Source organism: Cyprinodon tularosa, unplaced genomic scaffold (genome assembly GCF_016077235.1).
Source record: "Cyprinodon tularosa strain WSP-4 unplaced genomic scaffold, ASM1607723v1 ctg74, whole genome shotgun sequence".
Lineage (NCBI taxonomy): Eukaryota > Metazoa > Chordata > Actinopteri > Cyprinodontiformes > Cyprinodontidae > Cyprinodon > Cyprinodon tularosa.
The window spans coordinates 2,389,785-2,408,252 of NW_024039496.1; the positions used below are offsets into that span (position 1 = coordinate 2,389,785).

Genomic DNA, 18,468 nt, shown 5'->3' on the forward strand with positions numbered 1-18,468 from the left:
GTTATACCAACCATTAGATACATATATGACTACTTGATGAGATATGAACTACTTGATGAGAACAAGAAAACATGCTGCTCTCTTGTTTTCCAACAGTGAGTCTTGAAGATACCTTCTCCCTCCGTACCATTTTCTGCATTGTGCAGACTGGCTAGATAAATATGTAATGTTCTTTTTTCCTCTTAGAACTGATACACACTAAGTCCACACTTAGTCCACACTAACCTCAAGTCACAACAAATAAACCACATTTTCCTTTTCTTTAATTGCATACTCTAAAAGAGTGCAGATTTTCTTTTTTTTTAGCATTTGAACAGCTTCACATTGAGAAAGAAATGTACAATTTCAGGTCCAATTATGAACAATTTTGAAATAGTAAATTATTAACTGCATGATTCAGGACTCTTTGATCTTTACTCCTGTTTTACTTTCATGGATGATCTAATTCTTTGTTGTACAGATTTGTACAGGCTTTTTCCTTAAAGGCTGTAGTCCTAACTTGACAAGCATCACCCACAAACAGGCTAGGAATGCACATGTTTTTTTCTTATTTGCCAGTTTTTGTTGGGGTTTTTTTCCCTCACAAAACTGCTGCTTACATTCTCTTTTCAGACTATCCTCTGCAAACCAGACAGGTGGTTGCATGTGAAAATCCCAGTGGATGAGCAGTTTCTGAAATAGTCAGATTACTCAGTCTGACACCCATAATGTCAAAGTCATCTAAATTTCATTCCTATTATTTTCAAACCTCAAGTTCAAACTTCAACAAGTCACCTTCAGGCAAACTTGCACATATTCTCCTGGCTGTAATAGGAAACTGACCTATCTACCCACGAGTGTAGGTTTGATTTCAACTTTGGTAGGGACATTATTGGTCTGATGTCATTGGTCCTATGCAAAAATATGCATGCTCATTTTTTTATGCTTGACGTGAAAATCAGGGTGTATTTTGTTTAAAGAGAAAAGCAGCATTTTTTGCTACATTTGTACAAATTTTATAAGCTCTACCTACACACACTAGATGCTGTTTGTCAATGTTTGAAGCATCATCGGCTCTGATGAATGAGGAATTATGACTTTTTTCCACTTTGAAAAGGTTTGCATTTTAAATTACCAGCGACTATGACAGAAAGTAAATATGTGCCTATTTAACAAAATATAGTCTGAATATGGCTGTTATGGATTTATCCTGTTTTTTTTGAAGATATACAATTGTACAGAGGTAAAACTCACTCTTATTTTATAAATATTCTTTCTGTATCATGAAACAAAGCAAAATAATAGATTCAAAGAACACCAAATAAATTTATTTTATTTACATCAGCACTGGAACTGACACTGAACATTTAGAATATTAATTTCACTCTACAGGTCATCTAGGCTGTAGTTACTCTATTTAACCCATATCATATACTTTATCTTGCTCTAAAACAATTCATCGGAATAGACGATTATTGAAATTTCAACAAATTCAGTAATCAATTAATCGTTAACTGGAGTGTAGAGACTCTAAAACATGTCTTTAGCTCACACAGCAACCCAATTAGTGTTAGAGTTCTGGTTCTGTTATGTTTTTCTTTTGGATGTTCAGTTTTGCTTTGCTCCCTTTTTTCTAGTTTTTTATGGTTTAAGTCTTATTTTGTTGTGTTCTTTGTTTTTTTTTTCTCACATTACTGTCTTAGTCTTGGTTCTGTTATACTTTCTTTTGAGTTTTCAGTTTTGCTTTACTCTTTGTTTAATAGTCTTAGGGCCGGATCTATCAAAGGTTTGCGAGTATAAAAACGTGAGCTACACTATATTGCCAAAAGTATTTGCTCACCCATCCAAATTATTGGAATCAGGTGTTCCAATCACTTCCATGGCCACAGGTGTATAAATTCAAGCACCTAGGCATGCAGACTGTTTTTACAAACATTTGTGAAAGAATGGGTCGCTCTCAGGAGCTCAGTGAATTCCAGCGTGGAACTGTGATAGGATGCCACCTGTGCAACAAATCCAGTCGTGAAATTTCCTCGCTCCTAAATATTCCACAGTCAACTGTCAGCTGTATTATAAGAAAATGGAAGTGTTTGGGAACGACAGCAACTCAGCCACGAAGTGGTAGGCCACGTAAACTGACGGAGCGGGGTCAGCGGATGCTGACGCGCATAGTGCGAAGAGGTCGCCAACTTTCTGCAGAGTCAATCACTACAGACCTCCAAACTTCATGTAGCTCAAGAACAGTGCGCAGAGAGCTTCATGGAATGGGTTTCCATGGGCGAGCAGCTGCATCCAAGCCATACATCACCAAGTGCAATGCAAAGCGTCGGATGCGGTGGTGTAAAGCACGCCGCCACTGGACTCTAGAGCAGTGGAGACGCGTTCTCTGGAGTGACGAATCGCGCTTCTCCATCTGGCAATCTGATGGACGGGTCTGGGTTTGGCGGTTGCCAGGAGAACGGTACTTGTCTGACTGCATTGTGCCAAGTGTAAAGTTTGGTGGAGGGGGGATTATGGTGTGGGGTTGTTTTTCAGGAGCTGGGCTTGGCCCCTTAGTTCCAGTGAAAGGAACTCTGAATGCTTCAGCATACCAAGACATTTTGGACAATTCCATGCTCCCAACTTTGTGGGAACAGTTTGGAGCTGGCCCCTTCCTCTTCCAACATGACTGTGCACCAGTGCACAAAGCAAGGTCCATAAAGACATGGATGACAGAGTCTGGTGTGGATGAACTTGACTGGCCTGCACAGAGTCCTGACCTCAACCCGATAGAACACCTTTGGGATGAATTAGAGCGGAGACTGAGAGCCAGGCCTTCTCGTCCAACATCAGTGTGCGACCTCACAAATGCGCTTCTGGAAGAATGGTCAAAAATTCCCATAAACACACTCCTAAACCTTGTGGACAGCCTTCCCAGAAGAGTTGAAGCTGTTCTAGCTGCAAAGGGTGGACCGACGTCATATTGAACCCTATGGATTAGGAACGGGATGTCACTTAAGCTCATATGTGAGTCAAGGCAGGTGAGCAAATACTTTTGGCAATATAGTGTATTTCACATCGCACGCTAAAAAATGTGCAAACTGATCTATCAACAGCGTGCTAAAAGGATTTGGTCTTTAAAACGTGCTAAATAGCGCCTGTTATCCATTTAGTACTTTCTCTGCAATGAATATGCAATATGGGGCGTTTACACGCAAAAGTGCGTCTTGTGGGAGGAGAACATGTAAATATATTAATTTAGCACTCGCAAAGTGATTTATTAAACCTGAAAGCAATTTTGCTAACGGTATCTGACTCTATATTTAACACGTTTCAAAAGAAGGTGCAAATGGTCTGTATGCGTAATTGCGCACACATGGCAGCGGTTATTGTAGCAAGAAGGAGACATCGAAATGAAGCAAGGAGACTCAGAGAACGCATTTTTTCACTCCGTGTGAATATTTTTGGAATGAACAAGGAAACGATCATCAAAACATTTCGTTTATCCAGCATTGCCATTTTGGTGCTGCAATTCCAGTGATTTGCTCCTCACAGAGCGTCAGCTGTACTTGTTCCTCAATGCTGGTCAGAGGCATCTCATCTACTGTGCCCCCTCCTCTTTTGTTCGCAGATGTTTTGTTATATGCCAGTTTTTCTTTGGGTCGCCTTCTAATATCCTGGTATCTTCTTTTTACTTCATCCACTGTTCGCAAGGTTTCACCAACAGCGTTTACTTTATTACTGATTTGTTCACATATAGCGTTCCTCTGTGATAGTCACACTTCTTTGCTGTAGCTCACTTAAATGTTTATTGGCTTCATCCACCAACACCTCCATTTCCATGGGGTCAAATTTCCTTTTGCGCCTTCTGCTGTCCAAACTCGCCATGCCGCAAACCACAAAACGCGCAAAACCGTCATTTAAATAGGGCGTCTCCAACAGTTTTGCACCTGTCACCAGTTACGCAATCGCTCTTGTTAAATCACCCGCAAACCATGGTTCAGCCCCTCGCGCAAAATTCCAGTTTGCGAGCGCAAATTACTGCACGCAAAATTGGATCTTGATAAATCCGGCCCTTAGTGGTTTAATTCTTATTTTGTTGTGTTTTCTGGTTATTTTCAGTTTTCTAGGTTATTAATTTCTTGCCCTCTGCTGCCCTCTTGTGTTCTCCTTTTCCCTAGCTCTTTTCCTCTCCTTCTCTGTGCACACCTGCTCCCAGTCTGCTCATTAACCCTCTCTTTGTTTCAGTCTCATATAAATACTCTCTCTGTTCTGTTCTTCTTTGCTGGGTCCTCATCAAACTCCCCCCAACTCTGTCTCTCTGAGCCTTCCTCCTTGTGATTGTGATCCTCCTGATGTCTCCATGGTTTCTGGTTTGTTTGACTTGTTTTCATGTTTTGATTAATGGATTTTTGGACTCCTGATTTCCTGCTAGTTTCTTTTTTGGATTTTGGATTCCTGTCTGTTTGGACTTAGTTTTCGTTTTTGGATCTTTGGATTACCTGTCTCTGTTTTAAGTTAACTAATAATTAAATCCACAAGAAATTCACCTCTGCCTCCCTGCCCCTGACCATAACCAAATCCTGACAGTTGGAGCAAGAATTATACCAAAATTGTAAAAAAATATCTAAATAAAAAAGTTTTGGTTTGTCAATATTCTCCATCCCTTCTACTGCTGCAACAAAGCTGCATTGTAAATTATAAACATGTTATTCACATCTAATTGATGGTAGGGATAAGTAGGTTGGTCCAAAATTTTGGTAGGGACTTGTCCCTGTGGTCCCTATGCAAACCTACGCCCATGTACCTACCTATAGATGGTATCGTTTGTATGTAGTTTTTTTTTTTCTTTTTTTTTTTTTTATAATCTATTTGAAAAAAAAGAGGTCGCCTTGGAGCTGGAAGCAGCAAAGTGTACAGATTAAATCATTTGAAGATATTCTTTCATTTTTATTCTAGAATCTAGAGCACTTATGTTTTAGACAGCCATAACATTTTATTTTGTAGCTGCTCACAGGAAGCAGTGACTCCCACTACTTTGGAGAGCTTTACATGGGATGTCCGAGAGCTCAGAGCGCACACGTCGCCCTCTCCACTGTATCTCACCACTGCGGTAGGATCGGGGCGGCAGGCAGGCAGCTGGTAACTTATAACGCAGCTCACTCGTTCCTGCTCTGCTCAATCCCAGAGACGACTTTATCACTTAGGAGATACTTTCCCCTGTAAGGACACCCTACAACAGCCTCTCCCAGGTTTTCTCCTGTAGCCTGGTGAGAGCGGTGGAAGGAGAAGTTTTTTTGATGGTGTGATCTGTGTATGTTTTTAACCACATCACCATAACCTTGGAAGACACACCTGATCGCAGAGCAAGGATGGGACCGCTACTCCCTTTCATCGTGTTGTGTTTGAGCGCCGCTGTCCCACACAGTGTGAAAGGTGAGTGAAGCAGTCATTATGTTGTTTAACATTATTGGAGTCGAAGTGACAGACTGATTGGTGCTGATCGCGGTGTTTACAACATGCATTGAAAGTGCTCATATTTTTAACTAAAGAAAAAAAAAAGCATAAAAACGTATGTGGGTCTGTCTTGTTTGGAGATCAGGATCATTGGTGTGTAATGTATTCAGGGTACTTTTAAATCAACCAAAGTGGATGATTGTTTCTCTTGGATGTTTTGCGCGTTAGGCGCGCAGAGTTGATTTAAACATTGGTATTTCTGCGCTCCCTTCTCCAGTCGGTAATCAGCTGTCTCGCTTTCCTCTCTGTGAAATATGCTGAGCGTCTAGATTTAACAGCTTCTACTATAAGATTACCTCATTTTCTTAAACAAGCTGGATTCTAAGAAGTCAAAGACGGATAAATGAAAAAAAAAAAAAAAGGTTAGTGGGGAAGCTTGATCAGGAAACAAAGAACAAATTACGCATTTATGTAAGGCTGCGATGTTATTGACCATAGCGCCACAAAAAGGTCAATTATGCACTTTAATCTAATCTGGAGTGTTAGTATAAGAGCCCCGGCTGTCTTCTCCAAAGAAGGAATTGCTGAATGCTTATAGATTTATCTATGCACTTTAAGATACATTAAAAATCCCATCCTCTCCCCCTTTTACGCTTTCAGTTTTCTGGATGTCGGGAATGTTAAGTTTTTTTTCCTGCTTTAAATTTGTCACTGGTCAGGAGAAAACCAGTATACCTGTGGGATGTTCTGTGAAGGAAACAGCCTGCAGTTGCCCTAATGGAAGTGGGTCATGCCATCCTCCTTGTCTTTATCCATTTAACGGCACACTTGCCTTAGGAGTAACACATGTCAGACAGACCTCGGTCTCTAAACAAGGAATCTGCCTGGAGCAGACTTTCTAGGCTACCTGAGCCACTGTGTCAACTCAGTGAAAACCTTTGCAAGACATAATACTCCCTGGTAGACTGGCATAATGAATCCTGAGGAGAAGAACAGAGCTTTGGTGCTTTGGGACAACTTGTTTCAAGGCTCACAGAGTTAAAAATACTCCTCGGTGGTTCTTATTTAATCCCTATACATTTTTTTGAAATATTATCTTTTTTATATAGAGTCACAGTATGATAACCTTGGTGTTTATATAAAAAAAAATAGAAAGAAAGGAAACAACATTTACCAACACTATTGCCAAAATGCTACATAGCTACTTTACGCTGCTGTTGGATAGAAATGTAAACATTTCAGGAAAAAAGTAGTTTGATTCTTACTACTGAATTATTAAATTTACATGCTCTGTTTGATAGTTTTGATTGGAAATGTAATAAATAAAATAGAAACAAAAGGGGACAGTGATTACTATTGCACATTTTTACAGGGAAATAAATATGTCTAAATTGTAAGATGTTTTTTTCTGTTTTCCAAATAACTGTTTGAGCTATTTGTTATATGACTGTTATTCTTATACAAAACATTTACTAAAATATTTGTATCATAGGTTTTCATTCTACTTCTTACAGAATTACACTAGGAGTAAATAAAACCGATAACAAGGAGTTTGGTTGGACTATCTTCTTGTGAAGGAAGTCTGCAGTCTACCACCTAGTCGTAAGTTAGTTTTTTATAGGAGGAAAATAAAAGTGTAAAATTAATGCAATAAATCAGGAGCAGAAGTGTTATAATAAGATGTTAAAACATATAAAAAGTGAAGACATGATGGTATCATATTAGGAAAGCAGCAGCAAACAGTAACAGATTTATTCCTTCCTCCAAGGAGCCTTAGGTTTCTATATACAGTAGCACGACTGCAGTATGTTTTGAGGGACTTGGTTTCAGATATGAGGAGCTTGTAAACGCTGCCCAATGTTGTTTGGCATTTGCACTGATAACAGCTAATAGTTCTCCTCTATTTAGCCTTAAGAGCATTTACTTACTTATAGTTCAATAATCAGTCATCAAAACCATTAGCTTTTTAAATCTCAAGTTTTTTTTTTTTTTTTTTACATTTCTATACAATTACTGTGTTTTGCCACCAACTTTGTCTTTCTTGATATTGAAATGTAGAAGTCTTCCTATATTGGAACATCCATTAGTTCAAAGCAACAACTAGAGGGGGGGGAATCAATAAAATTTAAGCCAGATTGGTCATTGAGGTTATATTTTGGCATCTCAAAAAAATTATTTAAAATGTTGGATTGGTGTGGGGAAGAAAATGCAGTTTTGTAGAGAAATGTTTATTGAACAAATGCTGATGATACAAGATTAAAATTCCCTGTATCTCAAATGTACAAGCTTAGTGTCACAAAATAATAATGTATTCTTATCAGTAGAAATCCTTTGTGCACCGAAGACATGTTTCACCTATCCGCAGTCATTACTCAATGATAGCAGGCGCCTTCAGAGATAGCCCAAAAAACAAACACTATTGGTGATGTCACACAGTGCCACTGAAATAAATTGATGTGCCAGAAACAATGGCCCCCAGGTAATAACAGAGTGCATTATTTCAAGTCTGTGCACAATACATCACGTCGTTTGGTTGCCGGTGCTGACTCTCACACATTGTTTGGTATTCTGCCTGTCAAGCCTGGACAAAGCAGATGGTTGCACTTAGTGTTTAGAAATGTAAGATTGTCTCTCTGTACTAAGACTCACTTTCATTTATTTATTATTTATTCATTACATAATACCGGTCCCCACTTTAGGGCTTTTAGGTAAATTGTAAGCCATCTTGATTAGCAATGTAATTGTCCACATTTAATTGATTGCAATTAATGTTAATGTTATTAGGTGGTGCTTTGTTTAGTCAGTGAATTTACTGTGTAAAAAGGTTGATTTTACAGCTGTTTGTTTGTCCTAATCAACTGTAAAAATGTAATTGTCAATAGACAGACAGGCAGACAGACAGACAAATAAATATTATATCAATTCTGCCATAGAAATAATGTGTCTGTTAGCAGCTAATAACTACAATACCATGGATATTCAAATATGAAATTGCAATTAACTGTTTTGTTTTCTAAGGATAACACAAATTGAAGCATAGCAGTACACTCAATAGATCTACACCATTTTGTCATAAAATGTGTGTGAAAGCTCTGTTGAATTAATGCATTAATGTCCTCCCCATGTATGTTATCCTTAAAGAAGAAAAAAATCAATTGCAATTCTATAGCTCTCTTGCTGAGTGCTCCAAGAAGAGCCTGTTACTGAATTTGAGCTATGGATGCTTTCATCGACATGCTAAGCCTTTTGAAGATGACCATCCATTGTCCTGCAATTTAGATATTCTATAGTTCACCCAAGTGCATTATTTGTGAAGCGGTATTATGGGTTTTCCCCACCCCATCACCCCTCTGAAAAAAAAAGAAAAGAAAAATTGGATTCAGTCCATTACATCCCCTCAAAGTAGAACACAATATTGTCAACTTAACTTTTTGGCCGTTGATTTTATATATTCATTTATTCAACTGAATTGTTGCATTTTTGAGTAATTTCGATATTATGTAATACACCCTAAAAAGGTGAAAAAAGTCAGCATTTTATGAACTGTTGAGCTGATGTGGAACAGAAAGGGATCAAAGTTAAGAAATAAAAAAAGATAAGTAAATTACAATAAGAGTATTACATTTATTTTTAATGAAGGTATTGGAACTTATCCTGAATCCTTTTACTAAAGTCCCTCAATGGGAGGCCCGGTTTTTGCCCTTGGTTCACCTTAAGTGGCTGTAAATGTTCCCGGGCCAGATACAATATACTGCAAGTTTATGGGTTTGCTTGAGAATCCTCTCTGATTTGAACTTGCGTTGAAAGCCTTCAAAACGGGATAACCCCAAAGGCATCCTGATCAGGTACCGAACCAACCTTATCTGGCCCCTTTCAATTAGGGATGGATCAATCCACATTGTTGCACCCCACTTCCCTCACATGAATTTTGATATCTGCTGGTCCTGATACTTTTCTGATACCAGAGCTCTGCTTGCTTAAATGTTATCCTCATCACTGTTGACTTTTAAAGAGGCTGTCATAAACTCCTTGCTACAATCAAGTATGATATATATGAATTCACACATGTATATCCCAAAAAGTAGGACTGGACAATAAAATAACAATATGTATTGCAATAGACACATGAAAATATATATATATATATAAAAAAATGGATAAGATATTCTCTAATTTCAATGAATCTTAATCCTGAACCACAAAACATTCTGTTGTTTGTAGGCAGAGAAGTATTTAGTCTCTAAACCTGTCATTAGCTAAGCAAGTTTGGTGTTAAGTCTGATCTCTTTCTAAAAAAAAAAAAAGAAGATTTTTATCCTAACCAAAATTCATTTTAGTAATAGACTGAATACATCTTTCCCTATAGATGGGGCCCAATTTTAATGATACCTAACTATTAGGGATGCACGATATTGGGATTTTGGCCGATATCCGATATGCCGATATTTTAAAAGCCGATAACCGATATCGATACTGATGTTAAAGCTGGACAAAAATAAGTAGTCATTGAAAATAGCAGTTTTGTTATCCATTTCTGACACTTTGAAAAATAATATACTCAAATATGTTTTCATATGCTGATATCAAATTGATTTTTAAAAACGCGGTATCGATCTATTTTACTTTCAAAATCTCGGGAAATTTCATCGTTCTGTTACAAACTCTCGTGATATTTTGCAAATTCTTGTGAGATTTTGTTAGTAAAATAGATCGATACCGCGTCAATATATCAACATATGAAAATATGGCAAAATTTCGTGAATTTCCGGGGGATTTCGTAGCATAACGATGACATATAGCAATATTTCATTAGTAAAAGAGATTGATATGGTGTTTTTAAATGGCAATATATCAGCATATGAAGATATTGTGATATTTTAATGTATAAATATTTTTTCCCTCGTCTTTAGAAGTTTTTAAGTCTGTAAAAAAGAAGTTTTTTTTTTTTAGACTTTAGAAACTCAGAAGCTGTTCAAATATCGGGTTAAATATCGGTGGGGTGGCCGATGTCCGATATTCAGTTTTAAGGCCGATACAGGCCGATACCGATAGGGGGCCGATTATATCATGCATCCCTAACTATTCTAATTTCTCCAACATTGGGACCAATATAGATATTAATATCAGATTGGCATATCTTTGCTTTCAATATAGAGGATATCATCTCTATATTTTGCTTTCCCCTGATTTAGGATCTACTCAACACAATTACAGTCCAAAGCTGAGACAAGACAACCTAATAAATAAGTTATTTTTAGTTGCCTGCTTGGTGGATATTCTCTTTTTATTGCACAGAACCAGGAATTTCCTGCATTAATACTGACAAGCCCTCAATCCTGGTAAAGATCTTCTACTATATTTCACCATCAATTGTTGAAACTTAAGATACTTTGAGCTCTCGCATAAAGCAGAGACTGACTCTAGACCTAGAGGTGGCATTGCACCTTCAGCTGAAAACCCTCTGAATTAAGGTGATCAGTTAAGATTAATACTCTTTAACTTAAACTAGTTGTACATAGTTATTCACATTCTGCTATTTTGCTAAACAGTGAGATATGACTTTGTTGACATTTAAATGGCTAATGATTGAGTATGCATAGAAATGGTGGCAATTTATCTAAAATCCCATTACTGTGTTTGGGGGTGAATGACTCACAAACTCTGTCCAATGTGCCCTTTATTCTTGTTTTAAATGTGACAAACAAATCAATGAGTAAAGGTCAGGACTCTGTCAGATCACTAGCCATGATACCACAAAAATTTAAGTGATTCATTGGTTGCGACCCCATCCACTAGAAAAATCATGCTCAGAAGACTGGACGGTACTGACATTGGCTGTTGTCCCCTCTCTAATTATTTTAGGATATATTCGTGGGACTTAATTGGGCTATTCATCGTCCATGCACATGTTCTTTAATCCCCTAAATCTAACAGAGAGGTCATTTGTCCCTTATGGTGACAAGGTAATGGATAAAGTGCTGCCTATGTTGTGATGTAGTCAGACCCTTCCTGTCCTGCCTACATTTCATGCTCAACTTAATAGGAGGACACAGGGGGGACAGTTACAGGGAATTCAAGGACACTCACAGAGGAAGAGCTTTAATAAAGCTACTGTACAAGGCAAAGGTGGCTGTGCTCCATGAGATATATTTTGTAAGTCACAACATCTTCAGGTTAGCTTTTGGAATTAAATAAAATAAGGTGTAAGTGCTATTTTGCTTAGGCTTTTTATCTTATTCTTTTTTTGTAACTGAATAAGCAGAGTTTCTTTCTAAATGCTATGCTGGGCTTCAGGCTAATTTCTCACCTTTCAAGGTAACATGCTGCTTATCAGTTCCAAGTTTGTACATCAGAGAGTGAGAAAGGGGAAACGTTTAAACTCCTCACATGGAAAAGTCTTATCAGCAGTAAAAATAACTACTTTTCATGCACGGTTCTCCTTGTGTTTCCTTTCAAATCATTATCTGCTCATATTCACACAAGTCTGGAAACATTGATTGTGAATCCGCTCAGACATGTTAAAAGTATCGTTTACTGAAAGCAGCAGGCAGCCTTATAATGGTGGGTTTATGCTGTGATTTTTTTACTCTCCCACCCCTGCATAATGTTAAACCCGGTGTCAGAATTCAAACCATGGCTCTGCCAAAAAAAAAAAAAACCCTGAAAATGAAAAAAAGATCATATGAGTGCTCTTTTTTGTAGTGTCAGTTCATGTTGAGTGTACATTAGTTGTTCCACTAAGAACATGGAGCAGCCTATCATGTCCTAGCTCAAGCTTTCATAAGACCGCACACTGGTTTTAAGTAATCCCACTGGGTCATGATAAATGACTCAACCATGAGAAGGCTCACAGTGTGTGTTGAGCAAAGAAAAAAAAAGTTTTACATAACCCTATCATAATATATCCACTATGGAAATCTTCAGATTTGCCATTGCTGTCTGCAAAAGTAATAATAAATAAAAATACCACAATTAGATGTAACAGCAATCGGTAGTACAAGGTTTCAGTTTGACAGGCAATGATCTTTTACATTATAAAAACATCTGTATCCAAACAGTAACTTCCTTTTCATACACCAAATTAAAGGTTTTTCAACTAGTTAATTATGATTATTTTAAATAATGAACATTTTTACAAAGCTCACAGCAAATGGACTGCAAGTCTTCACTTTCCTTGTCAGTCAAGGTTGTGGCACATCCTTAAGTTTAAGAGCTGAGAAATAAAATATATTAAAGTTTTGAACATCAGATTTAATCTAAAATTCGAGTAAGCCACCTTGCCATTCTATTCTATCCTCAAGGTAAGTTTTTTTTGTTAAATTCAATGTATCTAAATACTGAAAATTCACAATATGTGTTATTTAGCATTGGTCTACAAGACAAATTATGAAAATTTAAATCAGAATGTCCTGAACTACATCTATCAAAGTCATACTAATAAAATCAAAATAGGCAACACGGATTTGATTATAATTACAATATAGGGCTTGAATTCTGTCAATAATATAAACTCATTTAGTGAATATTTGCTGACGAAAACTATCCATCTATAGTTTTGATGTGCTTTTAAAAATATGTCTCACTTCCCTTTTTTATTTTTAAAGCTATGAAGTTGTTAGTTAGACAGTAAGAAAAGGCCATGACCCAATAATGAGATAAAAATCCTTCTATAAATATTTGGTGTTTATTCTATATATTTGGCTTAAGGGCATACATTTTAACACACCTTTTTCTTTTTTTTTTTGTTGATTGTTTATTTTTATGATAAAAAAGTACTTGAAATCAAGGGAGATTTTAATATTTTTTCATGAATTTATATCAAAACATTATTTTAATGTAAATATATGAGAAAACATCCTTCCTATAATAAGCAACATGTTCACATCAGTTGGAATAATTCTTGCTGTTTAACAAAAACAAAAATATTTTTTTGGAGTTGTATAAATACCTTGCTACAATGAAACTTGTATTTTGTACTTGCTACAATCTCATACTTTCCTATGCTAATAAAGAGTCTGCAACCGATTCCAAAACAGCCAGTGTTTCTATGGGTTTATCCATTATGTCTAAAACACATAAATTATACTAAAAGACATTGTTTGAGCTGCCAGAGGGGATGGAGACCGATTGGAAACACAGGTAGAATGTGTGGCTCTGACAGGAGGCATGGGAAGCAGAGATGAGATAGTGAGGGAGCTCTTCTACTAAACTGTTGAGGGACCGAGCTGACAAAAAAATCCCACAGCACCTCAGTGTTAGAGAAGTGGTTTGGATTCTGTAGCCTTCATAATTGCCACATGCAATTGGGAAGTTTTCCCCAAAAAAATCTAGTACTTTGGCTTTTTTTTTCCTCTATAGATTTGCTTCCATCATCAAAATTCAATACTTTTAGAATTATTTTTATGATACTATAATTTTTTTCATAATTACAGTATATACAATTCTAGGCTTATTTATTGAGACCCGTAATAATGTGTGAAAAGTCTTAAACTGGCTGCGTAAATAACCCCCCAACATCCTTAACAGAAAATAGAAACAAAAAAGGTACGCATTATTGAGTAGTTTTCAAGACGCCTCTGATTTTCTTAAACATGGAAGTATAAATAAAGAAACAATGCTGTCGATTTACTTAGGATTTATTTAAACTATGTTAGTTTTTAAAGTTGATAACTGTACCACCAGTGAAAAACAAACAGATTAATCACATCAACCACATTTCTTAGTTTCCTTTAGATCATCTGCTTGTAGTGCAAAGCATTCAAAACTTCCTCTAAACATTGGAAAAATGTACACATAACTTTTTCTTTACCTTGATTTTTTCCTTCTGCTAATTGCTTTCATTTAATCGTTATTCTATGGCTGCTCCATGCCTTAGATCTAACTGATTAGTTTGAGTGGTGTAATGGTTGCAGCAGCCCCATCGGGCTCATCAGTGTTTGCCAAAGTTGTAAGAGCCTACCTTTCCACAACAGATTAGAGGCAAAGTAACTGATTTTGGAATAAAGCATCCAACCGTGGCATCTTTTAATTCTGTATAGTTGTGGTTAGATACAGCCTGTAGGAGATTTATTTGTCGATTACCACTTTAGGAAAGTGTGGTTAGAACTGCAAAGCAACCTTTTCTGAGGTTTTGTCCAACACTTAAATGATTAGATATAAAGCTCTTAAATGTCCCACGTTTAAATTAAAAGCTGACCAAACTGGGTCATGTGTTATTGTGTTAGTCTTAACTTAGACAAAACTTTATTGTCATAAAATGAAATTTTGTTTTGTACAACTGTGATGACATTTCCATTTCGATTCTATACTGTGTAAGAATAGTAAGTCTTTTAATGTTTCAGTGTGGGCTGGCATCCTTCTCATCCCATACATTCTCATTTTTAGCGTTAGTTTTGGTTTTAAAAAGCTCTGACATGTGTAGGGATTTTTGTCTTTTAGGTTTCTAAAGGTTAACCTAAAATAATTCAGAGTTATGTCTGCAGTAATTAAATAGAAGCATGGGAGCAAAGTCACTGCCGACTCGCCTCTGGAGGCTGAAGGGCAGGGATGTACTGGTCATCTGGCATATCAGGCATTTTTTCCGCACTGGGACAACATACCATTTGGGTCAATAGTCCAGACAATTTAAAAAGAGAACGCTTATTTAATTAGTTATTATGACTATATTGCCAGGTGATCAGAAATTCAAATTGACACTGGGCTAACCCACTAAAATTGCTAAGTACCAACCCCTTTTGCTTCGGTTCCATCCCTGCTTGCATAACAATTTCAGCAACAAAAGACAACCTTTTTTTTCTTTCCATTTACACTTGATACAAGCTAGTTTTTGACCATTGATTCTTTTCTTCAGTGACATAGGGCTATCCCAATGGTACAGTATCACAGAATACATTATCTCCCCCGGACTGGTCGCAGAACATAGTGTAATACCTGTGGGCAGTGTATTGTGGAATGGAAGTAATGTTATCTGTTCCTGTTCTGATATGCAGATAAAACACAAGCTGCAGAGAAAGTGCATGACAAAAAATATCTTTCTCTCCATTTAAAGGTGCCACATGTGGAAGAACTACACTAACAATGTCAGCCAATGGTCTTCATTAGCTGTATGTGACCAAAGTCATTGATGAGAGTGATGGCGAGGCAACAATAGGCAGAGGTGGAATAAACGAAGAGGTACCTGAGAAAGCTGTTCTGTGGGTACTTTCTGCTGGTTTCTTTGGCATACTCAAGAGGGTCCCTGGCCTTGTTCAGCACCAGTATTTTTCTTCAACAATGTTGAAAATGATGCAACTTTTTTCCTAAAAATAAAAAGGCGAGACAAGACTCGACAAAATGGCTGGTCTGTCAGACGTCAGGAATCTCTACTAGACATTCAAGGTCTCACCTGAGTATGGCAGCTTATTTAAGCTTGGTGTTTTAAAACCACCAAAGAATCTATGCGCATACTTTAAACATCATCCCAAAAATTTTATACATTCTACAGAGTGATTGTAGTTAAATTGGAGAAACACTTAAAAAAAACCTCTATATTATTTCCATCCTTCTCTGCAATTATGCATTACTATGTCCTGTTCTATTGTACAAAATTCTGATTAAGAGCATTGAGGCTTCTGGTTATCATATAAAATTGTAGAATGGATAAAAAGGATGTAAACACTTGTGCGAGGTAGTTTTGCTGTTTCAACTTATCTTTGAGCTAATAGTTTTAAGTACAGGCTGTGTTTTTGTGAGTTTCTGTGTGCGGACTGATGCGTGGGTTTGTGTTTAAAAAGTTTCCAGATGTAACCTAGAAATGTCATTGGAAGAGAAATTCAGACAGTTTTTGCACATTACGGATGAAAATCTAAACTTCTCTTTTTAAAACCTCACAAAAAATTATTTTCTTGTTTATCATACCCGTCAGATGGCTTTTCCTGATATGTCTTTTAAATAATCACTGCAAATAATCACTGTTAAAATGAAAGGCTGACTGGAAGCTTGTGCTTTATCTTAAATTTAAATAAATCTCTAATGTGTTTTAAGGAGGAGTATTTAGCTAATGGCATACCCACTAAGAGGTGAAATATCCTCAGCCCAGATGTTTTAAATTACCCCTGGGATGCACGGTGCCCTACAAAAAATAAATAAATAAATAAAAGGAGAGAGGTAAAAGGCTGTGGATCAGAATGAAAATCCCCTCTAATGTGGAGTTCAATGCACAGAAAACACTCACCGTAAAACATCAAAGTAGGGCCCATTAGAAAACAGAAAATTCCTCTCAGCTGAATAAATACATGCTTTTGGCATTTGGAGGTAAGAGCAATAGTTGCAACAAATTGCAGCATTTTTTGGTGTTTGAAGAACACTGGTACGAACCCGAGAATGGTGTTTTTCTTCTTTGTGCACTTTCTTTTTTGTCTTCATTTGCTTCACCTCAGTGATAAGGTAACTTTGGTACCTGGACAGTTTTTGGTAGATTGACACATAACGAGTAATTTTTGGTCTGTTTCCAATAAGTAGGTTCAAATCTGTAAATAATTTTTTTTTTTGGAAGCAAGGGAGCAAGAGGAAGAAAAGAGAGCAACAAAGTCAGATATATTTTGCTTTATTTCACTTATGTCTTGTAGTGTACACTGTTGCAACCACCTGCATAAATCAGACCACTAATTAATAAAGCTCACAGGAATGGAATGAAGAATTCCTTTCAGAAGGGAGGGAACACCCTAGAAGTGAAAACATAATGATTTTATTCAAGGATCATGTTTAAAGATAATTTTTCTTTTTTGCAAGATTATTCCATTAATTGCTGGTATTTGGCTAAGTGAGGGTACTGTAGTTGATATGCTTTACCTAAAACTGAATTAAGAACTTCACAGTTTGTAACAGTGTGGTTTTTGACAGCCATCTTAGATTTAGATTTAGTCCGTTTCTCAATTCAGAAAAATGCAAGTATGGACTCATGTCCTCGACAAGTATGTTCTTGAGGAGAATGCAGGAAATTATGGACTTGGGCAGAGCAAAAGCACGCAGAATAAATATGGATAAATTGGAACAGAAGCATACTTGTGACGTCACCATACGCTCGGCACATGTGGAGCTGCATTTCACCTGCTGTTGTTAATAGTATCTAGATAATAATGTATTCTTACTTTTTTCATTTAGTAGGGGAATAATAATTAACAGTTAGATAAACACAAATAAATGAACAGTTTGCCAAAGAAAACAAGAAAATTGCCATCAGAGCCAGTGGTACTTCACACATGGCTATGCAGAGAGGGAGCTGCTGGGGAGGGGCTAAAATTAGCTCTGGCTGTGGTTACCCTCGGAGGACCGCTTGCCGCGGTCCTGTCAACATCGGGAACTATTTTTTTAATTACGCTCTAAATCAGTAAGTGGGCCATACAGTAAAGGTTAAAAGCATAATGTTCTCACCTCAGATGATTTAAAAACATACTTTTATAGAACAGCGGCAACAGAAAAGATCTCTTTTAACGTTTTACTAGCTCTGTGAGCACTAACCCGGAAGCTGCTCTGCTGCTGCAGTGCATGCTAGGACAGCTGTTACTCTTAAGAACGGACAAGTCTGCTCTGATATATACTCGGTAAAGAGGGAGAGGTAGGAACAACATCCGGGGATTAATGCAAAGAGACAAAAACATTCTTTCTTCTTTGGCAATTTTGGCTTTATTTGTATACCCTTGGTTTCGAATCTAAGCGCACGCAAAGATGCATGTCTGCACTAGCTCAGCTGGAGGAGGAGTTTGTCAGAGTTCAGTTTGCAGTACCAGACCATTCTGGATTACTTTCAACCCTACCGCTGCTGCAATGATCCATCTTTTGTCATGCAGAATTTGCACTGGTTCATGCCAGGTGAGCAGCCTGATCAAACAAGACACAGCAGCACAGATGATCCTGCTTAACTTGTCTAACAGATTACAATACAATGATGCATTTTAATGGTCTGATAGACCCGCTAACATTTTTATCAACTCTCGTCCTGTCAACGAAAACTCACAACCATACCTCGTCATGTTTTCATCATCAAAGGTTTATGTTGATCTCGTTAGTTCTCAT

General features: G+C 37.2%; 1 protein-coding gene across 1 annotated transcript in view; it reads left to right on the forward strand.

The window, feature by feature from the left end:
* The first annotated feature begins 5,020 nt into the window (after nt 1-5,020).
* Nucleotides 5,021-18,468, forward strand: part of LOC119773038 (EGF-like repeat and discoidin I-like domain-containing protein 3) — a 158,973-nt gene continuing 145,525 nt past the window's right edge. The window contains exon 1 of the mRNA XM_038269832.1: nt 5,021-5,394. Within this exon, the coding sequence (XP_038125760.1) occupies nt 5,331-5,394 (64 nt within the window). The 5' untranslated portion in view covers nt 5,021-5,330. The remainder of the gene's footprint in view (nt 5,395-18,468) is intronic.